Here is a 23,412-nt window from a genome sequence, read left to right as displayed (position 1 = left end):
CTCATGTGCACACTTCAGGTTGAAACAGAATTTTCTAATTACACAAAAATCTACCTTACAGTGTTTTGAAACCATTTGTTCAAAATGTAAAATTGCAAGAGCTTTTAATTAGCATGCAAAATAGACTGACATCAGAGAAAATGGAAATTTGTAGCTAAATTGAAGCAACAAACTGTATAATTGGTGGATGGACACAGAAGTGAGTATGGAGATAAACCGGTCTCAGAGATGTGTGACAGCCAAGCACCAACGCAAATTAAATTCTAGAACCAGTTTTTCTAGATACTGTATCATCCAGTACTTCTGATACTGTATCCTCAAATACAAAATGAAGTTTTTTAAAAAAAGAATGATGTATATCCAAGCCGATTGTTTTCACTAAAACTTAATAATAAATACTTTGGCTCAGGGCAGTCTGGGTGGCTCAGCAGTTTAGCGCTGCCTTCAGCCCACAGGTGTGGTCCTAGAGACCCCGGATCGAGTCCCACATCAGACTCACTGCACGGAATGGAGCCTACTTCTCCCTCCACCTATGTCTGTGCCTCTTTCTCTCTCTCTGTGTGTGTGTGTGTGTGTGTGTCTCATGAATAAATAAATAAAATCTTAAAAAAAATACTTTGGCTCAGTTGGTAGGAGCATGTGACTTTTGATCTTGGAGTTGTGAGTTCAAGCCCCACACTGGGTATAGAGAGTATTAAAAAAGATTAAATTAAATTAAAAAATAAATAATTTAGTGAGGGAAAAGATTTTTTAAATATTTTTCATAAACTAAAACCATATGTTATTTCATCTTTTTCTTCTATTTTCACATTTTGTGTCTAATGTGTCTCTATACTAGCCAAGTCGTATATATATATGTCATATATATATATAATTGATAGGTTAATGTATGTATATTGAGGGGGTGAGTGATCCTGATTCCTTCCTGAGGGGGTATGCAATCTTAAAAGTCTGAAGAAACCTGCTTTGATGAGCAAGCATGGTTGTCTCATCTGATCTCGCCTCTGCGCAGGCCTGCCACTTCCCAGGGCACAGCCTTCCCAGAGAAGTGCCATGTGGGACACTCCTGCCCCAGGTTGTCTCCTTCACTCTTTGTGTTCTTTTTTTTTTGTAAGATTTTATTTATTTATTCATGAGAGACACACAGAGAGGCAGAGACACAGGCAGAGGGAGCAGCAGGCTCCATGCAGAAAGCCTGACATGGGACTCAATCCCAGGATTCCAGGATCACGTCCTGGGCCGAAGGCAGGTGCTGCCTGGAGTCAATGAGGAGCGCTCTCAGCTGGGGAGGACCTTGGAAGCGTTTGAATGGAGAAGGCCGTCCTGGACACAGAGATGATCCGGGAAGAGACAGGAAGGTGAGTGGGACACATGGCAAAGGGGGATGAGTCTGTGGTTACCGTCCCTCCATTCAGCACATCATAGAAAGCCAAGGAGGCCCACGGGAGGAGGTGTGGGAAAGGGAGGGAGGCCATGGCTGCAGATGGGGACGTGGACCACAAGCCCTGCTCTCAGCTGGCGCATCACCTGCAGAGGCTCTGCATTTGTCTGTACCTTCCCTGGGGCAGGTACCTTGGAGGACTGAGAAACAGCAAAGCCCTGGCACCCATCCTTAGATGGCTCAGAGAACTTGTGCCCAGGTAAGGCTTCCACAAGTGAGAAGGTCGCTCATACTGAATATGGTAAGAGAAATGCTGGAATATTTTGATGTTCCGATAGACCAGATTTTGCAGATTAGAGAAAATAAAGACTATGGATCAGCTTGAAGTATTGTTCAGATCATCGGGAAAATTCTTCCTCTAGAACCTTGTTCCAGGCCTAATTTTGAGAAATAATATATGGAAACATGAAGAAGAGAAAACGGAATTTTTCCATTCTTTGCAACCAGTCTGGAATTCACTGTCACCTGCTCTAAGAAAGAATAAATGAATGAAAAATGGTGGGCCTGTAGGAGAAGCTGCCTTTAAAAAGATAGCTGCCCTGGAAGAGGAGCTCACTTTACTCTGCACCCAGATTGCTGCAATCGTGGGGAGGCAGGGACCCAAAACCAGTGTACATGAGAGCTTCTTTGACTTGAATGACGAGCCTAGCAGTTTGGGACAACAGTCATCACCAGAGACTGCTGAACTGGGTGCCCAGCTGGATCCATTTTCAAGTTCAATGCTTTCCCCTCCTCCTCTGCCTCCTCCTCCACTGCCCCCTCAGCTTTTTTCTCCACAGCCTCTGTGTTCTTCTCTCACACAGCCAGGATTGAAAAATACACGTGACTCAGATAATTCGGCCAATGAAATGAAAAAACAGCACCCAGGTGACAACAGTAAGACCAATTACAGTCGTTTAAAAAACCAGGATAAAAAAAGATGTTCCAAACATATTGGATGTTCTAAAGGACATGAATAAGAATAAGGTTAAGCTTCACGGTATTGAATGGTCACCTGGAGGTAGACCCATTCATAAGAGGAAAAGACAAGATTTACATTGGGATCCAGTGTCTTTAATATCCCATGCACGTAAGAAGAAGTTTGCTTTCCAAGAAGATGATTCTTTTGAGAAAGAAAATAAGTCTTGGGAATCTTCTCCATTTTCCAGGAACTTCAAGAGTGAGCTATAATAATGTAAAGTTAATGTTTTAATTTTTTTTAAGTGTATTGTTCATGATATATCTTTGCCTTCAAGTTCTCTTAAAGTACCTGCACAGAACGGGCTATACAGTTGTTGCTGGTACCGCTAATGTTTCTGTTGTTTCTGTTGTTTCACACATTCCTTTTTGCTTTTGACTTACTATGAAGCTTTTTGAAATAAAACACTTGATTTGAAAAAAAAAAAAAAAACGATTAAAAAATAAAATAGGGACGCCTGGGTGGCTCAGTGGTTGAGCCTCTGCCTTCAGCTCCGGGCGTGATCCAGGGGTCCTGGGATCAAGTCCCGCATCAGGTCCCCACAGGGAGCCTCTTTCTCCCTTTGCCTATGTCTCTGCTTCTTTCTATGTGTCTCTCATGAATAAAAAAATAGAATCTTATAAAACAAATAAATAAAAGAGAACAGAAAAAAAGAACCAAAGCTCAGGCGGAGCATAATGTGGGCCTTCCCTGGGCGCTGGAGGTGGTGTACGAGGAGCATGGGGGGTAAAGTGAGCAGGCCCCACAGGGCTGGGGCGGGGGGGCTGGTGGGATCAGATAGGGAAGAGAAGAGAGAAGCTTGGAAATGAAGGAACCAGGGGCTCCTGTGTCCCCGGGGCGCGGGGCAAGTACACCGTCAGACCCTTGAAATCCAGCCACAGACACCTTGAAAGCCTGGCCAAAATGCCACAGGAGCGAGCTGTGGGAAAGAGATCCAAGATCCAAAGCAGGCGTGCTTAGACGCGGTGTCGTTTTCAGGCCGGGGAAGCAAAAAAGAAACAGAGCAAAGAAAGCGAGGACCAAAGTGAAGGAAATGAGGGATGGGCACAAAACAGAGGCAGACAGGACAGGCTCAGGGCCAGCAGGCTGGGGTTCCTCTCACGATCTTGGGGTTTTTACCCTGAGCAGTGTCAGTCCTCTTGTATACCCACAAGCCACTCTGTGCAAGGCCTTGCGAGTGTGGCAGTGACCAAGACAGGCTCTGACACTGCCACCTGGAGCCTCCATGCTACGTGGGCTAAGGAGGGTCTTCCTGCTTTTGGCGGAAAAGCCCAGAACCTTGACGGAGAAAGCCTAGCTTCCTAGAGACCTGTGGGTCCAGCGCCTGGTGCAACCTGACCTGCAGGAGGGTGGCCAGGCCAGTCACAGCTTTGGAGAACAGGCATCTTTGTCAACGATATGTGCTGTTTCTAAGAAGCCCTTGTTCACATTTACTTCTGGATAATTGGAAATCCCATCTATTCAATTACATGGAAATAATAGTGCATTGAGTATAGTTTGCATTGTCAAGTAGCTGGGACAGATCATACGTTCTTTCCAGGGGCAGGAACTATCCAGGGATGGGCTGATTCAACTCAGGGTCTGGCCCACCGGCCGCCAGTTCAGTCTTCCCCTTGCTGCCCGGCCACGTCAGATGTCAGGTGGCAACAAGGGAAATGTGACAAATAGGGAGGCAGATAGATGTCAGACAGGAAGGCAAAAGCAAAGACAGGGTCAGAACGTAGATTTTTGATCCCCAGTCAGTGCTCACACACAAAATCCAGGGAGGTGTCCCCCGGCCTGGTGTGAGATCTGGCGTGGCCTTCGCATCATCATGGGACAGAACACAGCACTGTGAGCTCATCGCTCCACCAACGCTCTGCCCTGGGAGCCCAGTTCTCCATGCCTCAACTTCCCCTGGCTGTGCAGTTGGAATAACTGCAGTGTTTACTTTGAAAGCCTGTGAGGAGTGAGCGCATAAATGTGTGTGAATAATGCTTGGCATAGAGTCGACTTTCAATAAATGTTAGTTACTGTAATTTCACTCAACCACAGAAACCAAAGAATTTTTTTGGGTTGAGATGCTGTGTTTATGGAGGTTTCCAAATTTCTTACTGAATTTCAACATCAAATTGTCAAGCTACCATCTCTGGATTCTGAAGTATACTTGAGATTTTCTGCCAAGATAGGTACTGTGAGAGCCAAGAGAAGGAATTGAGAGGGCGCCTCTGACGAAGTTCCCTGTTTAGAAATTAAAATGGAAATGTGAAAGTACAGAGCTCAGATCAGGAGCATGGGCTGAAGTCAGCTGGTCTAGCATTAGGAACCAAGAATGTCAGTCTTTTGCAAAGTCAAGGATGAGAGAAGTAAATCAGAACATAGACTGAACACAGTGTGCAACCTTGCAAAGCTCCTCCAAGTTAATTCCTGGTCTCTCTAAAGTTCTGGCAGAGGACAGTGACATTATTCACCGTTTTCATCTGACTCATCCCTGTAAACCTCCCAAGGGACAGAGCTGTCCTACTCATTTTCGCTGTTTGTTGAATGGATGCTGACTGTGGCAGAGCACTCCTCTTGGGGAGGGCAGATGTGAAAAGAGGGGGAAAGCAGCTCTATCCCCTATTTTTGGTCATGCCGTGTGATCAGGGCACAAATGGACTATCCTGGGGTACAGTCCAGTCGTAGGCAGCCAACAGGGACACTTGGGTGCAAGTTCTGGCTTCTGGGGTGTATTTGTCCACTTGTTAGTTACGTGCAAATAAGTAAATTCCTAACTCCAGCTTTCTTCTTTTATCAAATGGGTATGATCTCCACCAAACATGTCTCATTAAGTTATTATGAGAATGAAATGAAACATCTGTAATGAATGCAAAACATGTGCAAATAAAGCATTGATGTTAGGATGTAGTTAGATGCGTGGTGTTCTTGTGTCACTTGCACTCCTTGAACATGCGTAGGGGAACTAGCAAACCTGCCTCGGCATTACACCCAAATAGGTAAGCCAAAAGAAATAAATCACAATCTTGTGTTTCCCATACAGACTCATTTTGCTGATTTCAAACTACAGAGGTCTGGCTAACGACGGACTTTTTGCTCACTGCCAAGTGCTTTTGTTGTTTTTTTGCTACAATGCCGTTTCTATTATGGAAAAGTCAAAGAGTCTCTTGCCCCCTTCTTTCTTCCTTTCCCTTACTCCCATTTTTCCTTCTCTGTTTGCTGGAGTGCTTGCAAGCCAGGCCCAGACACCATGTTATTTCATCCACGAAGACTTGTACATTTACATTTTGACAGACTTGTTGCAAAAACTCCCCAGCTGCCCCGCATCCATCCGCCTTACCCCTTGGCCTCTGGTAATCTTGAAAGTCATCAGTGGTGCAATCCAGAGAGGTGTCTCCATTCTGTGCCTTGGCTTCTCTGCAGCTCTGACACTGCTGAGCATCGCCTGACGCCCAGTGCCAGGTGCTGTTAGGTGTGCGGGTGGCCGAAGAGCCGACCCGAGGCGCCTGCAGCTGCTGAGGGGGGCTGCAGTGGGGGGTGGGGGCAGCGTCAGAGGGACAAGCACAGCCGAGGGGCACCGGGCACAGGGGGCGCGGGGCGCAGTGGGAGTGAGAATTTGGAGGAGCAGGGCTGGACGCTGTGCAGCCGCAGGCCTCGGGGCTGGGCCGGGAAGGATCCGCAGGGCTGGCAGGCCCTCCCGGAGGGCGGCACGGCCCGAGCAGCAGCCCGGCCACGTCTGGGAGAGTGAGTCACTTGAGTAATCAGGGTGCATGACAGAACCTGCCGAGTGCACAAAACACGCACAATACTGAGGGCAAACAAAAGTTGGGGTTCAGAGGAAACTCGGAAAGCAGGTAACTCCCTTCTAGTGCTTCTCAGTGACTCCTAGGGATGTGTAGCCAGTGTCTCTGTCTACACATTGACTACAGCCTGTTTAGCGCAACGCGTCAGCCACTTTATATGCACGATCTCTGAAACTTGCACCCACCTAGCGGAGTAAGCACATAACTTCTCATTTGCTAGATGAGAACACGGAGGAGCTGAGATTAAAGGACTTGTTCCAGGTCTCTCAGGCTGGTAAGTGCAAGCACAGACCTCTCAGCCTGTTTGGCTCCATGCACTGTGTCGCCCAGTGGGCCTCCCCCTAAATTAGTATCATGTGCACCTCAGCACACATCAGTGCTTTTGTTGCAGAGCAGGGGCAGGAAAAGAGGAGTGATCGCCACCACGTGATCCGGAGGTCTCTAAACAACTGATGGTGCGCAGTCCAATGGCAGCAGTGAGCCCGTATTCCACCTGACGCCTCCTTAGAGGCTTTCCCTGATTGCCTCTCTCACACAGCTCGTTTCCACCGCATGCCCTCTGTTCACCTGGCTTTTTTTCCTTCCTTGCATTTATCACCTCCTAAAAGCATATGATTTCATTTTAGTGTTCATGCTTTACCTCTTTCAACTGTAAGCTAACAGATAGCTGACAACTTTGTCTTGGTAACTGGTGGATTTTGAACACCTAGCACAGTGCCTGGCATGTAAGCAGGTGCTAAGGAAACCTTTGTTGAGCAAAAGGGAGAAAAAGTATCAGTACTTTGTGTATTGTGCACACCTGACATTTATTTAGATATTAAAGATAACAAATGAAGAGATATCTTCCTTTCCCAAGTGTCTACATTCCAGCCGGAGAAAGGCTCTATTACTGAGAACAATCATTTACAATTACAAATGGAGTAGTGAGGTCCCTGTCATGGAAATATTAAAGCAGGGGCTAGAAGACCATGTTATAGAAGTGATTCTTATATCAGAAAAACACAGATAAGGACTTCCCATCTAAGGTTCTATGATTGGGGTCAATGGGAAAAAGAACTATCTAAAGTATGGGGACTTACACGACACAAGGACATTGGATCCTTTGGAATGACTTAAAGGTAAGAGGGGATGAAATCTCATTTTCCATATAAATATTCAGTAATTCTCCACAGGGGTAGCTTTGCTGCTGTGAGCACCCACTTCTCTGCAGAGTAACCACCTACATCAGCACAGGGTGGGACCCCAGGGTCAGGAGGACAGCCCATGCCGTCAAGAGGGCAGGCAAGACCCAGAGGCTCACACCATGGAGGAAGGATACGGCCACAGAAGGGAGGAGGCGAATCGGCCCAATTGTTCTGGGGTGTCACTTCCCCAGGAGGTCTGGTGGTGGGAGGGTTGCAGTCATGGGTATGTGACTGAACACATCCCATGACCTTAGACATTCTTGCAGAGTTGTGGATGAGAGGAGACTCCCTAATAAAATCTTGGCACAATAAAGACGTCCTTAATTTTTAACAGTTGCCTCCACCCTCAAAACCTCAACACTGGACAACCGTGTTACTTCTCTACATCAGATGTAGATGTTTCTACAATAGATATTTCTAACATGACCGGTCTTCAACCAGTGGCCAGTTTTTGGGCAATTCAAGGAAGGGTTGTTGTTGGACTCACCCTTAAAACTGAAAACTTTTGAGGAACAAAGGCGGGGTACTGGTAGAAGTTTGCAAAACAGCCCAACTTCAAAGCATGATGTGCAGGTGAGTCACTAGAGCTCAAATGGAAATCTTGGCGCACTGGGCATGCAGTCACCCTTCTCCTGGCTGGAGGCCTGCCTTCTGCTGTGGGCGGGGAGGTGTTACGTCTTCTACTCCTTTGTGTGATTAAATTTCAGCACCTCTTACCGTAGGTGCTTTATAGCTGGTAGGCACTGTGCTTACATGTTCACCTTTACTAAAGAGCTTTTGTGTTGCCATAGAAATTAATAGCTAGCACAATTCAATGGAGTAGATTTACACTGTAAAATGGCAAGAGCTTTCTAATAAGGACCCTGAGGGGTTGAAACCTTGCCTTCAGCAGGAAAAGAAGAGAGACTTCAGAGAAGGAGCTCGCTTTACAGCTCCCTCGCCTGTGACTGGGCAGCAAGTTCACTCTGCCATGTAACCTACACTGTTTTATCACCGAATATGGACAAATGGAAGAAGGTGTGAATTATGAAAGATGAAATTAGGTGTTCTCAGAGGTGATCCAGAGCCTGAGAGTCATGCATACAGTAGGTGCTAGGTGGATTCTTGTTTAAATGATCACAAAGGATAAAGACCTATCAATCACTGAAATGTGCCTGGGTATTCAAGTGCTTAAGGCAACTTGGAACCTGTAATAGTTCAGCATGAAGCTTAGATACCCACTTTTTAAATGTTGATTTATTTCTTATATAAAGTGCCAAAGTAACTACAACTCCATTTAAGCTTTCAAGTTCCAAAGAAGTTAAGTCTGAATTAATGGGACTTTGCTGGACTATCACATGGGTCCTGTAGGGATGAGGAACAGGTGAAGTACCCTTAGAAACTGAAATTCAGGTTCGCTAACTTTAAATTTAAACCATCCACTTATACAAGGTTTCAAACATTTGAGGAATCATAAAAACAGCCCACTTCAATATGCAAAAGAATGGAAACCAAGTTTGGAAGTTACAGCAATAGAATCTGCAGACTGCATGGTCTTCTCGTGAGAAAGTACAGTAGCTAATTTGGAGTGTGAGTAGTCCACTACACTACTTGAAAACTTGCTCATATTGCACAGTATCTCAAGAAAACTAACCCTCTAAAATCTCTGGATTCCCTTCTTTCCACCCACAAGGCCTCCTTGAGCAGCACCAGAGACCCCCTCATAGCGCTGACAGGCTCAAAAATAAATGGAGCGTAGAATTCCCCACACCTGTGTCGGCTGTGCAAAGTGACTTCTAGTCCAAAGACTACAGTATAAAGGGAAGAGCAAGCAACTTTACTGTGGAGAAACCTAACACTCTACTTAGGCCAGGTGAACAAGGTCAACACCAAGTTATAGGCCATGCTGATAGAATGCAGCCTCACTAAAACATGAAGACAATGGCATTTCACCTGCAAACCCACAACCCCAGTCTAATCATGAGGGAAAAAAGCAGACAAATTCCAAGAGAGGGCATCCTACACCAGTGCTCAATATTGTCAAGATCCTCATAAGCAAGGAAGTCTGAGAAAATGGCACAGTCAAGGGGAGTCTGAGGGGGCATAACTAGATGTAATATGGTATCCTGGAAGGGATTTGGGACAGAGAAAGGACACTTGGCCTACATTCTCCCTCTAGAATACCCTGGGCTCTTCAGAAGGTATAGAATCTCTGATATTTTATGTCCAATTAAAAAAACTGCTACAGTGGTAATCAAGCACCAATCTGGCAAGTTTTTCATCCTAGTACGCATCCGTGACCCTACAAGTATAACAATAAAATCTTTCAAAAGAGAAAAAAAAGTGCTTGCCCCAGGAGGTTGGTAAAAATTTGCCCAAAAGAGGTAATGCCATTTGAGCCAGGTCAGCCCCAGTAGGCACAGGCGTGATGGTAGTTCTAAATGAGGCAAGGAGTGGGGGGGAAGCGAGGTGGGTGATGGAAGCAGGACCTGAGGATGTGGGCAAACTGTTGGGAGCCACAGAGGGCAAATGGCACCGCAGAGCCATCCAGAAGACCTGCTTGGGGGGTCAGGCCACACAGGCCTTGGTCGGAACTGAATTTGCTAGGAAATTGGGAAGAATTTTCTTCAATTAAAATTTTGTTTTATTTAATGCAGAGAATGCTCAAAGCTCTGGGAGAGACAGGGAAGCACAAGGTCAGGACTGCCTGTTTGGTAAATGCTGTGCCAGTGAAGAGGTGAGGCACCCGGCATGAGGTTTGACAGGAATACAAGGTGAGCCACATCATGTAATTTTGGATTTCCTGGTAACCACATTTTTAAAATGGTGAAAAACTGGTGAAATTAATTTTAGTAATGTATTTTAGGGTTGGGGAGGGTGATTTGGAGGAAGGTGGTCAAAATGTATAAACTTCCACTTATGACATAAATAAGTACTGGGGATGTAATGTACACCATGCAGACTATGGGGAACACTGCTGTGTGATATACAGGGAAGTTGTCAAGAAAGTAGATCCTAAAATAGATCCTTTTTTTCCCCCCCTTTTTACTGTGTCTATATGAGAATGTGGATGTTAGCTGAACCTCTTGTGGTGACCATTTCACAATATGGGTAATTCAGTCCACCATACTCTATGCCTCAGATTTTACACAGTGATGTGTGTCAATTATTTCTTGATAAAACTGGAAAAAAAATGCATAGAAAAAGACTAACGGGAAATCCACCAAAAAATAAAAATTAAAAAAAAAGCACCATATTTTATATCAGCCTATATATCCAAGGTATTATCACTTCAACATGTAGCCTGGTAGTATTTCTGGTATTCAGTGGCCACACATGTTGGACAATACAGGTCCAGAGGTAGTGCATGGGCAAAACTTCCAACAATCACACGTGTTATGCACATAAGAGGAAGGATCAGAAGATGGACTTAGGATTCTGAGGTCCAAAGCTTGGACCACTGAAATGAGGACAGAGGGATCGTGAACAAACAGAGATCGCATACTGAGTCAACTTCTGCTACTCAAGAAAAGAGACAATGTCACTAGTATGGAAAGGATGACTTTTATTTCCATCCTGATTATCACACCATTATTTAAACACATTTGAAAATCCTGAAATAATTTAAACCAAAGGCACAGAACAAATCAAAATATTTGAACTATTTATGCTTAAGATGAGAAAATTCAAATATTTCAACAGTAATAATAAATTATGAACAAGTTTCCATCACCAAATATCATTCTGACCAAAAGCTACCATGTTTTGTAATAAAACCAAATTAGCTTAGGCTGAGTCTGAGATTTCCATGATAAAAATAATGTCGAAAAAAGTGTCTTCTTTCAAAATACTCGTTATATCCCCAGGTTCAATGGAAGTATTTTATATATAACAAAGTAGCCATTAGGATATTTGTTGATGGATGGCCACTCCCCAAGAAATGACACATTCTTACAAAATGTTTAAAAAAATAGCAAAGTAGGATAGAAAATTCTATTTGGGGAGCAGGGGAAAAAAAAAAACTTGTTCCATGTCAATTAGAATATCAAAGCATTTCAATACCAAATTGCTTCAAAAGCCAATCATCACATAACAGTAATATACTGTATGGGGCATTCCACTGTATCTTCATTATATGTTGATCATACAGTGTAGCTAAGGGGTTGAACAAATCAGTAGCAATTATTGTTACCGTTTCTTATTTATTCAAAAGAGACAGGCTTAAAAAAAATTACTAAGAAACTAACAGGAATAATCAGTGACATGCTATAGACATGATAAATCCTAGCAATGCAATTGCTAGTTTGAAAATCAAGTGGTCATGCTTCATAATATACTGTCATATTTTTAAAATACATTCTCTGATAATCAATACCATTTATTACAGAGATCACTTGTAAATGAGCTCAGATTCTGAACTATATTTCTAAGTGAAACTTTTTCAAGTATGGATAATATTAATAAGGTAAAGATATTTTGATCTTACTTCTTTATGTATTCTTCCAAGGGACAACCAGGTGGAATGAAGGGCTAACAAAGGGGGTTGATGGTACTTTTCAAAAACAGAAAAATAAGAAGTAGCCTAGTGACCAAGAACTGACTGAAAGATATTAATATCTAAAACCTAATATTTTAGATAAAAATCCAGGACTTTTCAGTCTTTTTCTTAAAATAATTAAGTTCACAAGAAATAATGGGGAAAAAATTTAGGATTTCTAGAACACTCAAGGCTTTTCTTGGAATGAAATAAAAAAGGTATACCTTCTCCTACACTGAGCTGCGATACATATGAATGTGTACTGAATAGCAACACAGTTTTATCTTTAGTTTAACTGCATAAATCACAAAAAGCATGTCTAGCCAAGACTGCTGATAAGTACAATACAAACTCTAGAAAATGAATTTTAGCAAAAACTGCTTCAAAATTTCCCTGCATAACAAATCATTCCTTTGGAAATGAATCTTTAAATGCTACTGGACTTGTGCAAGTAAGTGTGGCTTTTACCATCTCCAGCACTAAACTGTAATCACCTCCCAAATGCCTTTGTCACTGGAAAATGTGATTTTTTATTATCTAGTATTCTAATTAATGATATATTATTTTTTAAAAAGCTCTTTAGTAGTGTCAGACTTCTGTCTTCATCACCTACAAGTACTAAGAGAATAAAGGAGAAATAAAATAAGTCCAGAAAAATCACTTTTTACAAACAGTATGAAGTTTTGAAATGTTGGCACCGACAGGAAAAAAATGGGGAAGGGCTACCAGCTAAATTTAAAACATATCCATTTGTGGCCTTGGTTGAGGCAGGGGCAGAGGAAGCTACCGCTACTGGCTTCACAGACACCAGTGCTGGGGCATGGAACTCATTCTAGGACTTGGAGGGGAAATAAAGAACTGCCTGAGGTCCTCTCATCCAGCTGGCCAGGTCACAGTTTGCGCGATCTTCATTATTTCATTATTTTAGGTCACATTCTGAAAACGGGGAGTCTGGATTTTGAAAATAAGAACTTACAAGGGTTAATGAAAGACTGTTTCCAAGCTAAAAGAAATGTGGCTAACTTGAAGAAAGCCATTTTAACAACAACAAAAGGACAATCTGAGTGGTTCTGGGCCCTGCAAACACCAGCTGAGTCTGGCACTCCTAACCAGAAACACAACACAAGGAAAGAGATTTCTTTCCAAAGTCTAAAAAGGGAAGATGTTTGACTAGAAACCAATTTCAAAACCTACACCAGGCTTCCAGGCCAGCAGATAACTGTCAGAGTGACTTTGTTCCTTTGCTCCTTCAACATGGGAACGAGTGCAGAATGGCTCATGCCCACAGTTGACAGGCCGTTGACGGCTACGATCATATCCCCACATCTGGACAAAGACAAACAGAAATGGGCTGTTAACTATTTTCATGGGATTAGAAAACATTATCCTAACATTGGTTTAGCATGAAATTCACAGTTTCACTTAACCATTAGCTGTCAATGGTAAGGGTCTATTTTCTACTTTGTGAAACATCTGGGGCAATTTTTAAGCCTCTATTGGCCTTCCCTTGCCAATCAAGGACACCCATGGGCTGACCTCTCCTCTAACTGCTGGGTGATTTTGAGGGCAAGCAGAGCAATTTTCATGTAAGCATAAGCAAAATATAATTAGGAGAATAAATGTGCTGTCTCTTGAAGGAATACTAAATAATGCATTTGGAGGGGGGTTGCTTATTATTTTGACTATTCTTTCTCTGTTCATTCTTAGAGCTCATACATTTGAGGGTTTAATTACACTGAGAATAAGACCCATACCTCCTCTTCTTTCAGCTACTGATGCTTGTCTTCTGACAGGATTATCACAAACGGATGATACATCTGAAGGTCTTTCTCTTCTTTATGATTTTTGCTCTTTAGTTTGTAATACTAATAAGTTATTTTGTTGTTAGTTCCTTCAATTTTTTTGGAAGTAGGTGGAATGCAAATTATAAACTAACTGAGACCCACACTGGTTGAGTAACTTAGCTAAGAGAATGGTTAATTCATTTTCCCCCTACTCTTTCTGCCTAAAATACTGATTTTTTTTCACCCATCTCGGTCAACATAAGACTCATCAGGAGCTTACTGACCCTGATCCACTTTTTACAAGACTATCTGGATGGTACTTTCTCTTTGTGAACAGTATACATTCTCCATCTGTGCGGCACTCTGTCTAGTGTGTCAACATTTACTTTTTAAGAGTTGGCTCTTCCCTCAAAAACTAAACACTAAGAATCTACATAAATCCATCTCCTCTCACTCTGTAGAATCTCTTGATCTAACATCTCGTTCTTCTCCCAGTGCCTGAGCTTTGATAAAGGAACGAGGCTGCACAAGGTTGGCTGAGGACTTCCTGCCCCGCAGAGGAATTAGCAATCCCAGCTCTGTAGAGATAGTCCGGGGTGTGAACCCAATCAACCATATCCAGCTATTTGGCTGTGGGCAAGTTTCTTAATCTTTCTGAGACTTAGTTATCTTGTTTATCAAACAGGAATAGCAACATCACTTACCTCAAAGGGCTGTTAAGAAGATTCAATAATATAATCCCAAGCGCTTAGCATGGTTTCTGGCAGCTATCACATGTTCATTCATCAACTATTTATTGAGACCTTACTATATACTGTTACAGCGGTCAGGAACATAATAATAAATGCAACACATCCCCCCACCCCCAATGGAGCTTGCATAAATATAATGCTAAGTAGACATAAGTGCTGTGGAGGAAAAATAAAGCAGAGTCACCTAATGACAGGACTGGACCGAGGGAGGTGAGACTGTGCAGAGCTAGCTGTCATGTATCACAGTGTGTCTAATCAGATGACTCAGGTTTGGTCCCTGTCATTAGATTAACAAAGCAGACCTATCAGTGGCAAGATGGTAAAAGTGATGCTTCAGTCTAGATCTGGGATGGCAAATTGTTTCTGTAAAAGGCCAGTTAGTAAACAAACATTTCAGTCTTTGTGAACCACATGCCCTCTGTCACAATGACTCAGGACCGCCACTGTGGCTCACAGGCAGCCAAGGAGGATGTATTAACAGCCATGTTCCAGTAAAACTTTATTTACGAGAACGGACAACAGGCTGGGTCTGGAGCTGACCCCAGCTCACGATCGTGTTCATCACAATCAACATGAATCATATTATCTGATATCACAAGACTCACTTTAATCTTCCATCATAATAAGCAGGAGTCCCCAAGACGATAGTTTTAATGAAGAAGGGCTGATTGGTGTGGTTCTCTTCATATCCACCAACAATACTAAAGCCCCAACTTCCCAAGTAGCTTCTTCGTAAAACTATATCATGGCAGCTATGAAGGGCACTGTAACAAACACAAAGATTGAGAAAAGTTAACGGGGAGGCTTTTATCGGTGTTCACCTTTGTTCTAACTCCATACCACATTATACTGATCACTGTGGGGAAACGAGAAAGGGCTACTTTATTTCCTTCTGAACACATTACCCTGACAACCCATCGTCTAGCACACACACAGTCCTAGGTAGACCGGAATTTCTTCAGCATTTTTCAATCTTCTTTTCCCTTGTGAAGGTATGTGTGTACTCACAGCGCTAACTACACCTGTTTATAAGTTTATACCACAGAAATGCATATAAAATGGTTCTGTGCTTATATTTGCTCTCTGCACTGTCAAAGACATCCTCAATTCGGATATCCATCTGTATGTACAGAGTTTGTATCTACAAAAAGATGGTACAGAAGGGATCTAGTACCACTGATCTTAGCAGTCAAATGAAAGATGTGAGCATTGTGAAGCTTCCAAAGAAAGGTAGAAAACTCTTTTTAATCTATATGAGTTGTTCTATTGTTGTTATTAGTTGTTGTTCTGCCTCCCTCTGTGTGTCTTTCATGAATAAATAAATAAAATCTTTAAAAAGTGCACTCATTTTAAGGGAGACTGATGAAGAAAATCAGGAACTCAATCTAGAAAACACTAATGAAAATCATCTCCCCCCCCCTTTTATTTTTTTTTTTTACCAGGGACACTGAGATGCTTCAGTTAAAATACCACTGTCAGTTTGGAGGATGTGAAACATCCGTGCTCTATGAATAAAAATTTAAAAAATAAAAATAGAAAAAAGCCCCATCTAAATGATATAGAAAAAGTATCTTTTTATGAGAATTAAGTATCTTTCATTTTTAGATGAAATTGGATATAAAGTCATCTAAGGCAAGGTTTTTTGTTTTTAATCTATTAAAAAGATTTTTTAATAAAGCCAATTCTGTAGGCAATATATGAAATGCTAGAACTTTTAATCTGGCCCAGTTTTTTAGCTCACCAGTATGAAAGGGCTTTTAAAAAGGCTTCTGGCATAGAGCAGGGTCCCATACATTAGCCTGGTATTTTATAAACGTTATTTTCATTATTCTGCATTTCTGCAAAAAACAATCAAAACAACACAATACAAAACAAAACAAATAACTGTTTCATCTGGTATGCTGCTGTCTGGTATACCCCTAGCAAACTGTGGAGGAAGAACCTTTCTTTTCAGAAAGAGCAGAGCTGCTGCCCTATGTGAGATGAAACCTGCTTAAAGAAGCCACCTATACCCACAGAGTAGTGGCCCTTCTGACACATGGTTGTGAATACAGGTTTGCACAGAGACCCCCAAGATTCCACAGAACAGAGACCTTTTATTGACAGATACTCTTTTGAAACAGGTAGACCCCCAAAATAGATCTTATTATCCTATATATATTTTTCATCTGAAATATTCATTAGTCTTCCTGGTACACCTGAAAATGGTCTAAACACAAGAGGTAAAGTACTGACCCACAAACTAGCCTGAACAACAGATAATGAAAACTAAAAGGAGCACGAGCACAGCACAAGTGTCTCTCCAGCACAGCACCAGTGTCTGCCTGTCCACCAGTGGGTGTGGACCCACTCGGCCACTATATGGCAGGGGAAGACCGAAGACCACTCCTTACCCACTGATGTGTGAAGGGGCCTTTCTGACATTCTAGGTTTCACTTGACAGGTCAATGCATTGGGCTGAGTATTTAACATGATAAATGAGGTTCCCTCTGATGGCTGACACTTCACAATTAGGTAGCATGTCTGTGGTTTAATAGCAACCATTTGAATCTACCCCTACATGTCCCTGAGATGTGAATTGTATTACAGTTTCAGGCCTTTTTAGCTTTTTTTCAATCCTGAGGACAAGTCTGTGTTAGATTATTGACAAACGAATTTCACTCATCCTTGCTTTTTCTGCTATTCTTTATGTGAAAGTATTTTTTTAAAAAAGATTTTATTTATTTATTCATGAGAGATACAGAGAGAGAGAGGCAGAGACATAGACAGAGGGAGAAGCAGCTCCCCATGGGGAGTCTGATGCAGAACTTGATCCCAGGACCCCAGGGATCACGACTTGAGCCAAAGGCAGATGCTCAACCACTGAGCCACCCAGGTGACCCTGAAAGTACTTTTTAAAAGTAAATCATATAGGGGCACCTGGGTGGCTCAATTGGTTAAGCATCTGCCTTTAGCTTAGGTCATGATCCTGGGGTCCTGGGATTGAGCCCCACATCAGGCTCCTTGCTCAATAGGGAGCCTGCTTCTTCCTCTCCCTCTGCTGCTCCCCCTGCTTGTGCTCTCTCTGTCAAATAAATAAATAAAACCTTTAAACAACAAAAAAGTAAAATCATTCATATAGCATTATACAAAAGCTAGTTTATTACAAATTACATCCAAATGAAGCTAGATGGCTCAGAAACTGGCATTCTTATTGTTTATTTTTATTTTAAAAAATCAGTCATTTTCATATTTGCCTCGGAGTCAAAATGTTACATCATAGCTCAGTTTTAGCATTCCTCTACACATTAAGAATCTAAAGTGATCTGGAAACAAAGCCAGTAATACACATTCTTCCTATCTCAATACCAAATTCTACAGCCATCATCAGGAGGTTTCAAACACTGTCATGACCAGACAATGACCAACTGCAGAACATCTTGGCTGGTGTCAATCATGAAGCAGCAAGCTCTTCACCAAGGTTGTGAGGAGCACCTACTCTTGAACACTAATGGTTTGGCTTAAAGACTCTCCTATGCAATAAAAAACTGGGTTTTAATTCTGCCTTTTAAGGGAGAGTTAAAAGGATTAAGAAAGGGGTTTTGGAAAAACTTCTGGAATAGGGAAAGGCCTGACACACTGACCTGACATTTCTGGTGAAAAATCCACACAAAGTCTAAGCATGTATCAGAAAGCACAGTGGTAAATAACAGCTTTTCTAAAGCAAGAGACTGAACATCCAAATCTCCTGGCTGGTCCACTTGGGAGAATTTTAAGAGGAATGGACAGAATGGCTTTATTCATTTTTACAAACAGATACAATAAGTCTTTTTAGCCTAGTTCTTACTATTAAATTTATCTTTTATTTATTTCACTTATTTTAAAAAATGTTTTAAAAATTAAAAAAACATTTATTTTAAAAACTCATGACCCTGATATCAAGACCTGAGCTGAGATCAAGAGTTGGATGCTTAACTGACTGAATGACTCAGGAGCTCCTTATATTTACCTTTTAAAATACAATAACCTAAGAAAAAAATACCATTTTCTTTTGTAACTTGATATGCTGTTGTCTACTTTTATCTAAGACCTTTCTGCCCACTGGATGAGTGAATTTATGGTGTTATACACTGAGAAAGGTTGTCACTATGATTGTTTCACCATAAAACAACCAAAAAGCTGTCAGTACCTTGGAAGCCCAAGCCACATGACCCATGATGGGGACCAACTGGCATCATACTCATTCTCACTGAAGGTGCTCAGCTGCTCTTCCGTGGCCTGGGTTGCCTCTTCGACAATCTGGACCTCAAGTGCTTTCAGGACAACAGCAGGGGATGCAGCACTGGCTTTCAGCATAGCAACAGCCTCACTGTGACTTAAATTGGTCAAATCAATGCCATTGATATTCAGCAATATATCACCTGTTCAAATGAAGAAACAAGAAAAATGAGATGAGCTACCAAGTAATTATCTTCCCTGTACATCCTGCTATTTGCAAATTAATCAACAAAGGTTAGTTCCAATAACGTACGGTAAAAGACCATTTTTTTTTTACTTCTCTGTAATTTTTATGATACCCAGGGAAAATACAATTAGTGGAAAACATTCCAAAACAACTCAAAACTTTAAGACTGTTTCATAATATATGGAAAAGGTATGGCTTTAAAGCACTGCGATTCAACTGGAAGTCCAAATCATTAGACCTAGTTTTGCTATGTACAGGCCCTGGGCACTTCATTTCTGTTCTCTGGGCTTCAGTGATTTCTATTGTTCTTTCCTACTCAAAAATTATTTGATCCTTTGCTCTTGGAAATGAATTTTTAATATATCCTGTTTTACAGTTATAGAGTTTTATACATAAAGATAGTCCTACATAGTTTGCTCAGTGTGAACATATCAGAATACTTAAAGATATCCTTGGGCCTACACAAAGAAATGAAACTTGTGATTTGAACATCTTTTCTTGCTTGAGATAAAGCAAAATATTCTCACTGTAGGAAACTTAAAAAATATAAGAAAATAATCAGAAGGAAATAAAATTGGCAGCCTGGGTGGCTCAGCTGTTTAGCGCCATCTTCAGCCCAGGGTCTAATCCTGAAGACCGGGGATCAAGTCCCATGTTGGGCTCCCTGAATGGAGCCTGCTTCTCCCTCTGCCTGTGTCTCTGCCTCTCTCTCTCTGTGTCTCTCATGAATAAATAAATAAAATCTTTAAACAAAATAAAAAAGGAAATAAAATTACCCCAAATTCCACAATTGGGCAAATTTTTTTTTTTAAATAGCAGCCTTATTAAGGTATAATTCACAAACCGCTCATTCCACTCATTTTAAAGTATACAATTTTATGGCTTTTAGTATGATCATATTGTTGAGTAACCATAATGCATTTCTTTTTGGTTCTCTCCCCCAAGAACCCTGTATTCATTAGCAGTCACTTCCCTCCCCTGCTACCCACCAGCAACCCCTTATCTACTTTATGTCTCTACAGATTTGCCTATTTTCGACATTTCATATACATGCAACCAAACATAGTCTTTTGTGACTGACTGCTTTCATTTAGCATAATGTTTTCAAGGTTGATTCATATGTTGGCTTGAAGTAATACTTCATTCCCTTTTTTTTTTTTTTTTTTTTAATACTTCACCCTTTTATGGTCAAATAATATCCACAGTATGGACATACCACATTCTGTTGATCCATTCATCATGTAGTGGACATCTGGATTATTTCTACTTTTTGACTACTATGAAAAATTATTGCTATGAACCTACATGTACAAGCTTTTGTGTGGGATGTACATTTTCATCTCTCTAGAAATGGAACTGCTGGGTTGTGTGGTAACCCTGTTTTTAACTTTTTGAGGAACTCCACTGTTTTCCAAAACAGTTGTATCATTTTACATCCCCACTGGCAATGTCTGAAAATTTCATTTCTCACATTGTTGCCAGTATTTATTACCACCTGTTTTTTTTCTTGTATTCATCTTACTGGGTATGAAGTGGTTTTGATATGCATTTTCCTAATATCTAATGACACTGAGCATCTTTTCATATAACTTTTGGCTATTTGTGTATCTTCTTTGGAGAAATGTCTATTCAGATCCTTTGCTTATTTAAAAACTGGGTTGTCTTTTTAATTACTGAACTGTAAGAGTTCTTTATGTACTTAGGTAGGAGTCTTTCATCAGATATATGATTTGTAAATATACTCTGTGGGTATTCACTTTCATTGTATCTTTGTTTTCTTGGTGGTGTCCTTGGCAGCATGAAAATTTGTAATTTTGATGAAGTCCAGTTTATTTTCTTTACTGTGTTGTTTGTATTTTGATGTCATATCTAAGAACACCAGTGACTATACATTTCCCAATCCAAAGTCATGAGGATTTATGCTTTGTGTATTCTTCTAAAAGTCTTAGCTCTTACTTTTAGGTCTTGGATCCACTATAAGTTAATTTTTTATATATGATGTGAGGTAGGGATCTGACTTTATTCTTGGAAAAACTGCTTTTAAGACTCATTTTTCCATATGAACAAACCAAGTGTATGGATAATGCTCTTTTTACCACTACCACCTCTACATATTGCATAGTACTGGTGGGGGGTGGGGTAGGGAATGTGAAATGATTAAAGAGTTCATCCCTAAAACAACTATGCCTTGTTATTAAGATTGTCTCCCACTCCACCTCTTCCATGAGACCATCCCACATAGGAACTTTATTATATAACCAACATTTGTCATTTTAGTGAGACAGTCCTTCATAACAGCCAGTGTGCCATGATGTGAGAAGTGTTAAATCTTTTAGAGGGTCTTTTCCAACATAAAATAATCCAATGGTCTGAGTAACTGTTAGAAAATAATGGGAACATTATTAAACTTCAGCAGTTTTCCTTTACATTAGGCATTTTTCTAACCTTATAGAGAGGATTCTTCTTGCATATGGAAGGGACATGTTAGAGGATTACAAAAAGCCATGTTTAATAGAAAGTTTTGTGGATATTTGTTATTTTTATTTTTAAAGATTTATTTATTTATTCATTCAGGAAAAACACAGAGAGAGGCAGAGACACAGGCAGAGGGAGAGGCAGGCTTTTCATGGGGAGCCCGATGTGGGACTTGATCCCAGGACTCTGGGATCATGCCAAGTCAAAGGCAGATGCTCAACCACTGAGCCACCCAGGTGTCCCATATTTGTTGTTTTTTAAAACATGAGTTGAATACAGGGAGAAAATGCAGTAAAACTGTTCATGATCCTATTTTACCTCTCTTGATCCGGCCATCCCGAGCAAGGCAGCCATGAGGTGGCACACTGGTAACAAAGATGGGCAGCTCACCACTCTTACTTCCTCTGCCCCCAGCCACTGTCATCCCAAGAGACTCATGTGGTTCTTTCTTTACAGTAATGTGTTTTTCTTGGCATGTTACACACTGGGTAAGATCCTAAAACATGAGAATAAAATTTATTAGATAATAAATAATGCATAGTTGAAGTAGAAACAACTTAAACTAAAGGAAAAACACCGTGGCAATAATAGCCATTTTTTAAATCACTTACTACAGAAGTAATACACAGTTCTTCATGGTACAAATACTACACAATGGGGATCATAATGCCAAACTCTGGACTGCTATATTTTTATATGACTATTAATGGAACAGAAAAAACTGAGGACTGCTGATACACAGAAGTCAAAATAAAATAAGCCCATCATTTATATAATTATCTTGGGCTCCAAGATATGATCAATTCTATGAAAGTAAACAATGAATTTAAATGCTTTAGATTCTGAAGACAAGCCAATTAATTTTATTTCCATCTCTCTATTCTTTGAAAGACATGTTGACAGAGTAGTATGAAAGGGGAGTGTGGATTTCGATAACTGCCAGAAAAAAAGTTACAGATTTATCTTGTTTCTTACTCATGAGGATTATCAGAATGTTAATCACGAATCAGGTGCAAATTGATCTTCAAAACCTTTATGGAAAGCTAAAAGGGTATGAAACAACTGAATTCTTGAAAAAGTTAATGAAGAAAATAAATTCCCAACAAACTCTGTTCTCAGGAAAAAGCAATATTTTACTGACATTCATTATTGCTATTTATTATTATTCTCCTAGAAAAGGAGAATTTAAAACAGCACCTTCCGTTTTAATTAGAACTCAATAAAAAACCAGGTGTACATATGCAACATTAATATTAAAATAGCAATACTAACTAACATTTATTGAAGATTTACTATGTGTAAAGCTAATGGCTTTCCATGCATTATTTCATTTTAATTTTCACAATGGTCCTAAATGTAAATACTATTGTTGGCCCCATTTTACAGATGAGGGAACAACCTTAGAAAGGTCATGTAATTTGCCCTAAATCATAAAGCTCTATGTGGCTGCACTGAGATTTAAACTGATGCAAGTAAAAAAAATAAAATAAAATATATATATATATATGTGTGTGTACATATATATACATATATATGTATATACACACACATTCATGTTTTGTATATGCTTTTTATAGCATGATGCACTACATATATACTGATCACATGCACCCACACTACAAGAGTACTATTAAGTGTAACAATGGAAGCTAATGTCTCAAAAGATTCCTAACACTTATCAACTATTAAAGAATATGGCACATAATAAGATAACTATTAACATGATTAACAATATCAACAATGGAAATATATGAATTATATTTATAGAACTATAACATTTCCTTTAGTGACCCTACTTCAGAGCTGACAGGTACGTACGTATCTGTTAATCAAGCCCTGGAACTCCAGGTTCATCTGCTCTTCTCTGGTCCTGGAATTCATGCTCTTGAAATTAAGGGAACTACTTACAGTAATAGCCTAATGTTTTTAGAATTTTGACCTCCTAGAAAAGCTTGTAAGGTGGTACCCTATATGAAATCTATGTTAATATCTGTTAACTTCAATGATCAACCGTTGCCTTACATCATAATTCTTTAGGAATATGTATATACATGTAACTTATAAAGAAAGCACAGACCA

General features: G+C 40.7%; 1 protein-coding gene and 1 pseudogene across 4 annotated transcripts in view; one reads left to right on the top strand and one right to left on the bottom strand.

The window, feature by feature from the left end:
• Nucleotides 1-1,616: 1,616 nt before the first annotated feature.
• Nucleotides 1,617-2,772, top strand: LOC144296601 (mitochondrial fission regulator 2 pseudogene; annotated as a pseudogene).
• Nucleotides 2,773-10,886: 8,114 nt separating this feature from the next.
• Nucleotides 10,887-23,412, bottom strand: part of LNX2 (ligand of numb-protein X 2) — a 75,985-nt gene continuing 63,459 nt past the window's right edge. For all 4 annotated transcript variants that reach the window (XM_077868291.1, XM_077868294.1, XM_077868293.1 and 1 more), the window contains 4 exons: nucleotides 21,652-21,829; nucleotides 18,583-18,814; nucleotides 15,020-15,178; nucleotides 10,887-13,204 (listed from right to left, as the gene is read on the bottom strand). In XM_077868291.1, the coding sequence (XP_077724417.1) occupies nucleotides 13,069-13,204; nucleotides 15,020-15,178; nucleotides 18,583-18,814; nucleotides 21,652-21,829 (705 nt within the window). In that variant the 3' untranslated portion in view covers nucleotides 10,887-13,068. The remainder of the gene's footprint in view (nucleotides 13,205-15,019; nucleotides 15,179-18,582; nucleotides 18,815-21,651; nucleotides 21,830-23,412) is intronic.

This window comes from Canis aureus, chromosome 24, assembly GCF_053574225.1.
Source record: "Canis aureus isolate CA01 chromosome 24, VMU_Caureus_v.1.0, whole genome shotgun sequence".
In the NCBI taxonomy this organism is placed as follows: Eukaryota; Metazoa; Chordata; class Mammalia; order Carnivora; family Canidae; genus Canis; species Canis aureus.
Note: the sequence above shows the minus strand (reverse complement) of the source record. Positions and strands in the feature narration are given on the sequence as shown.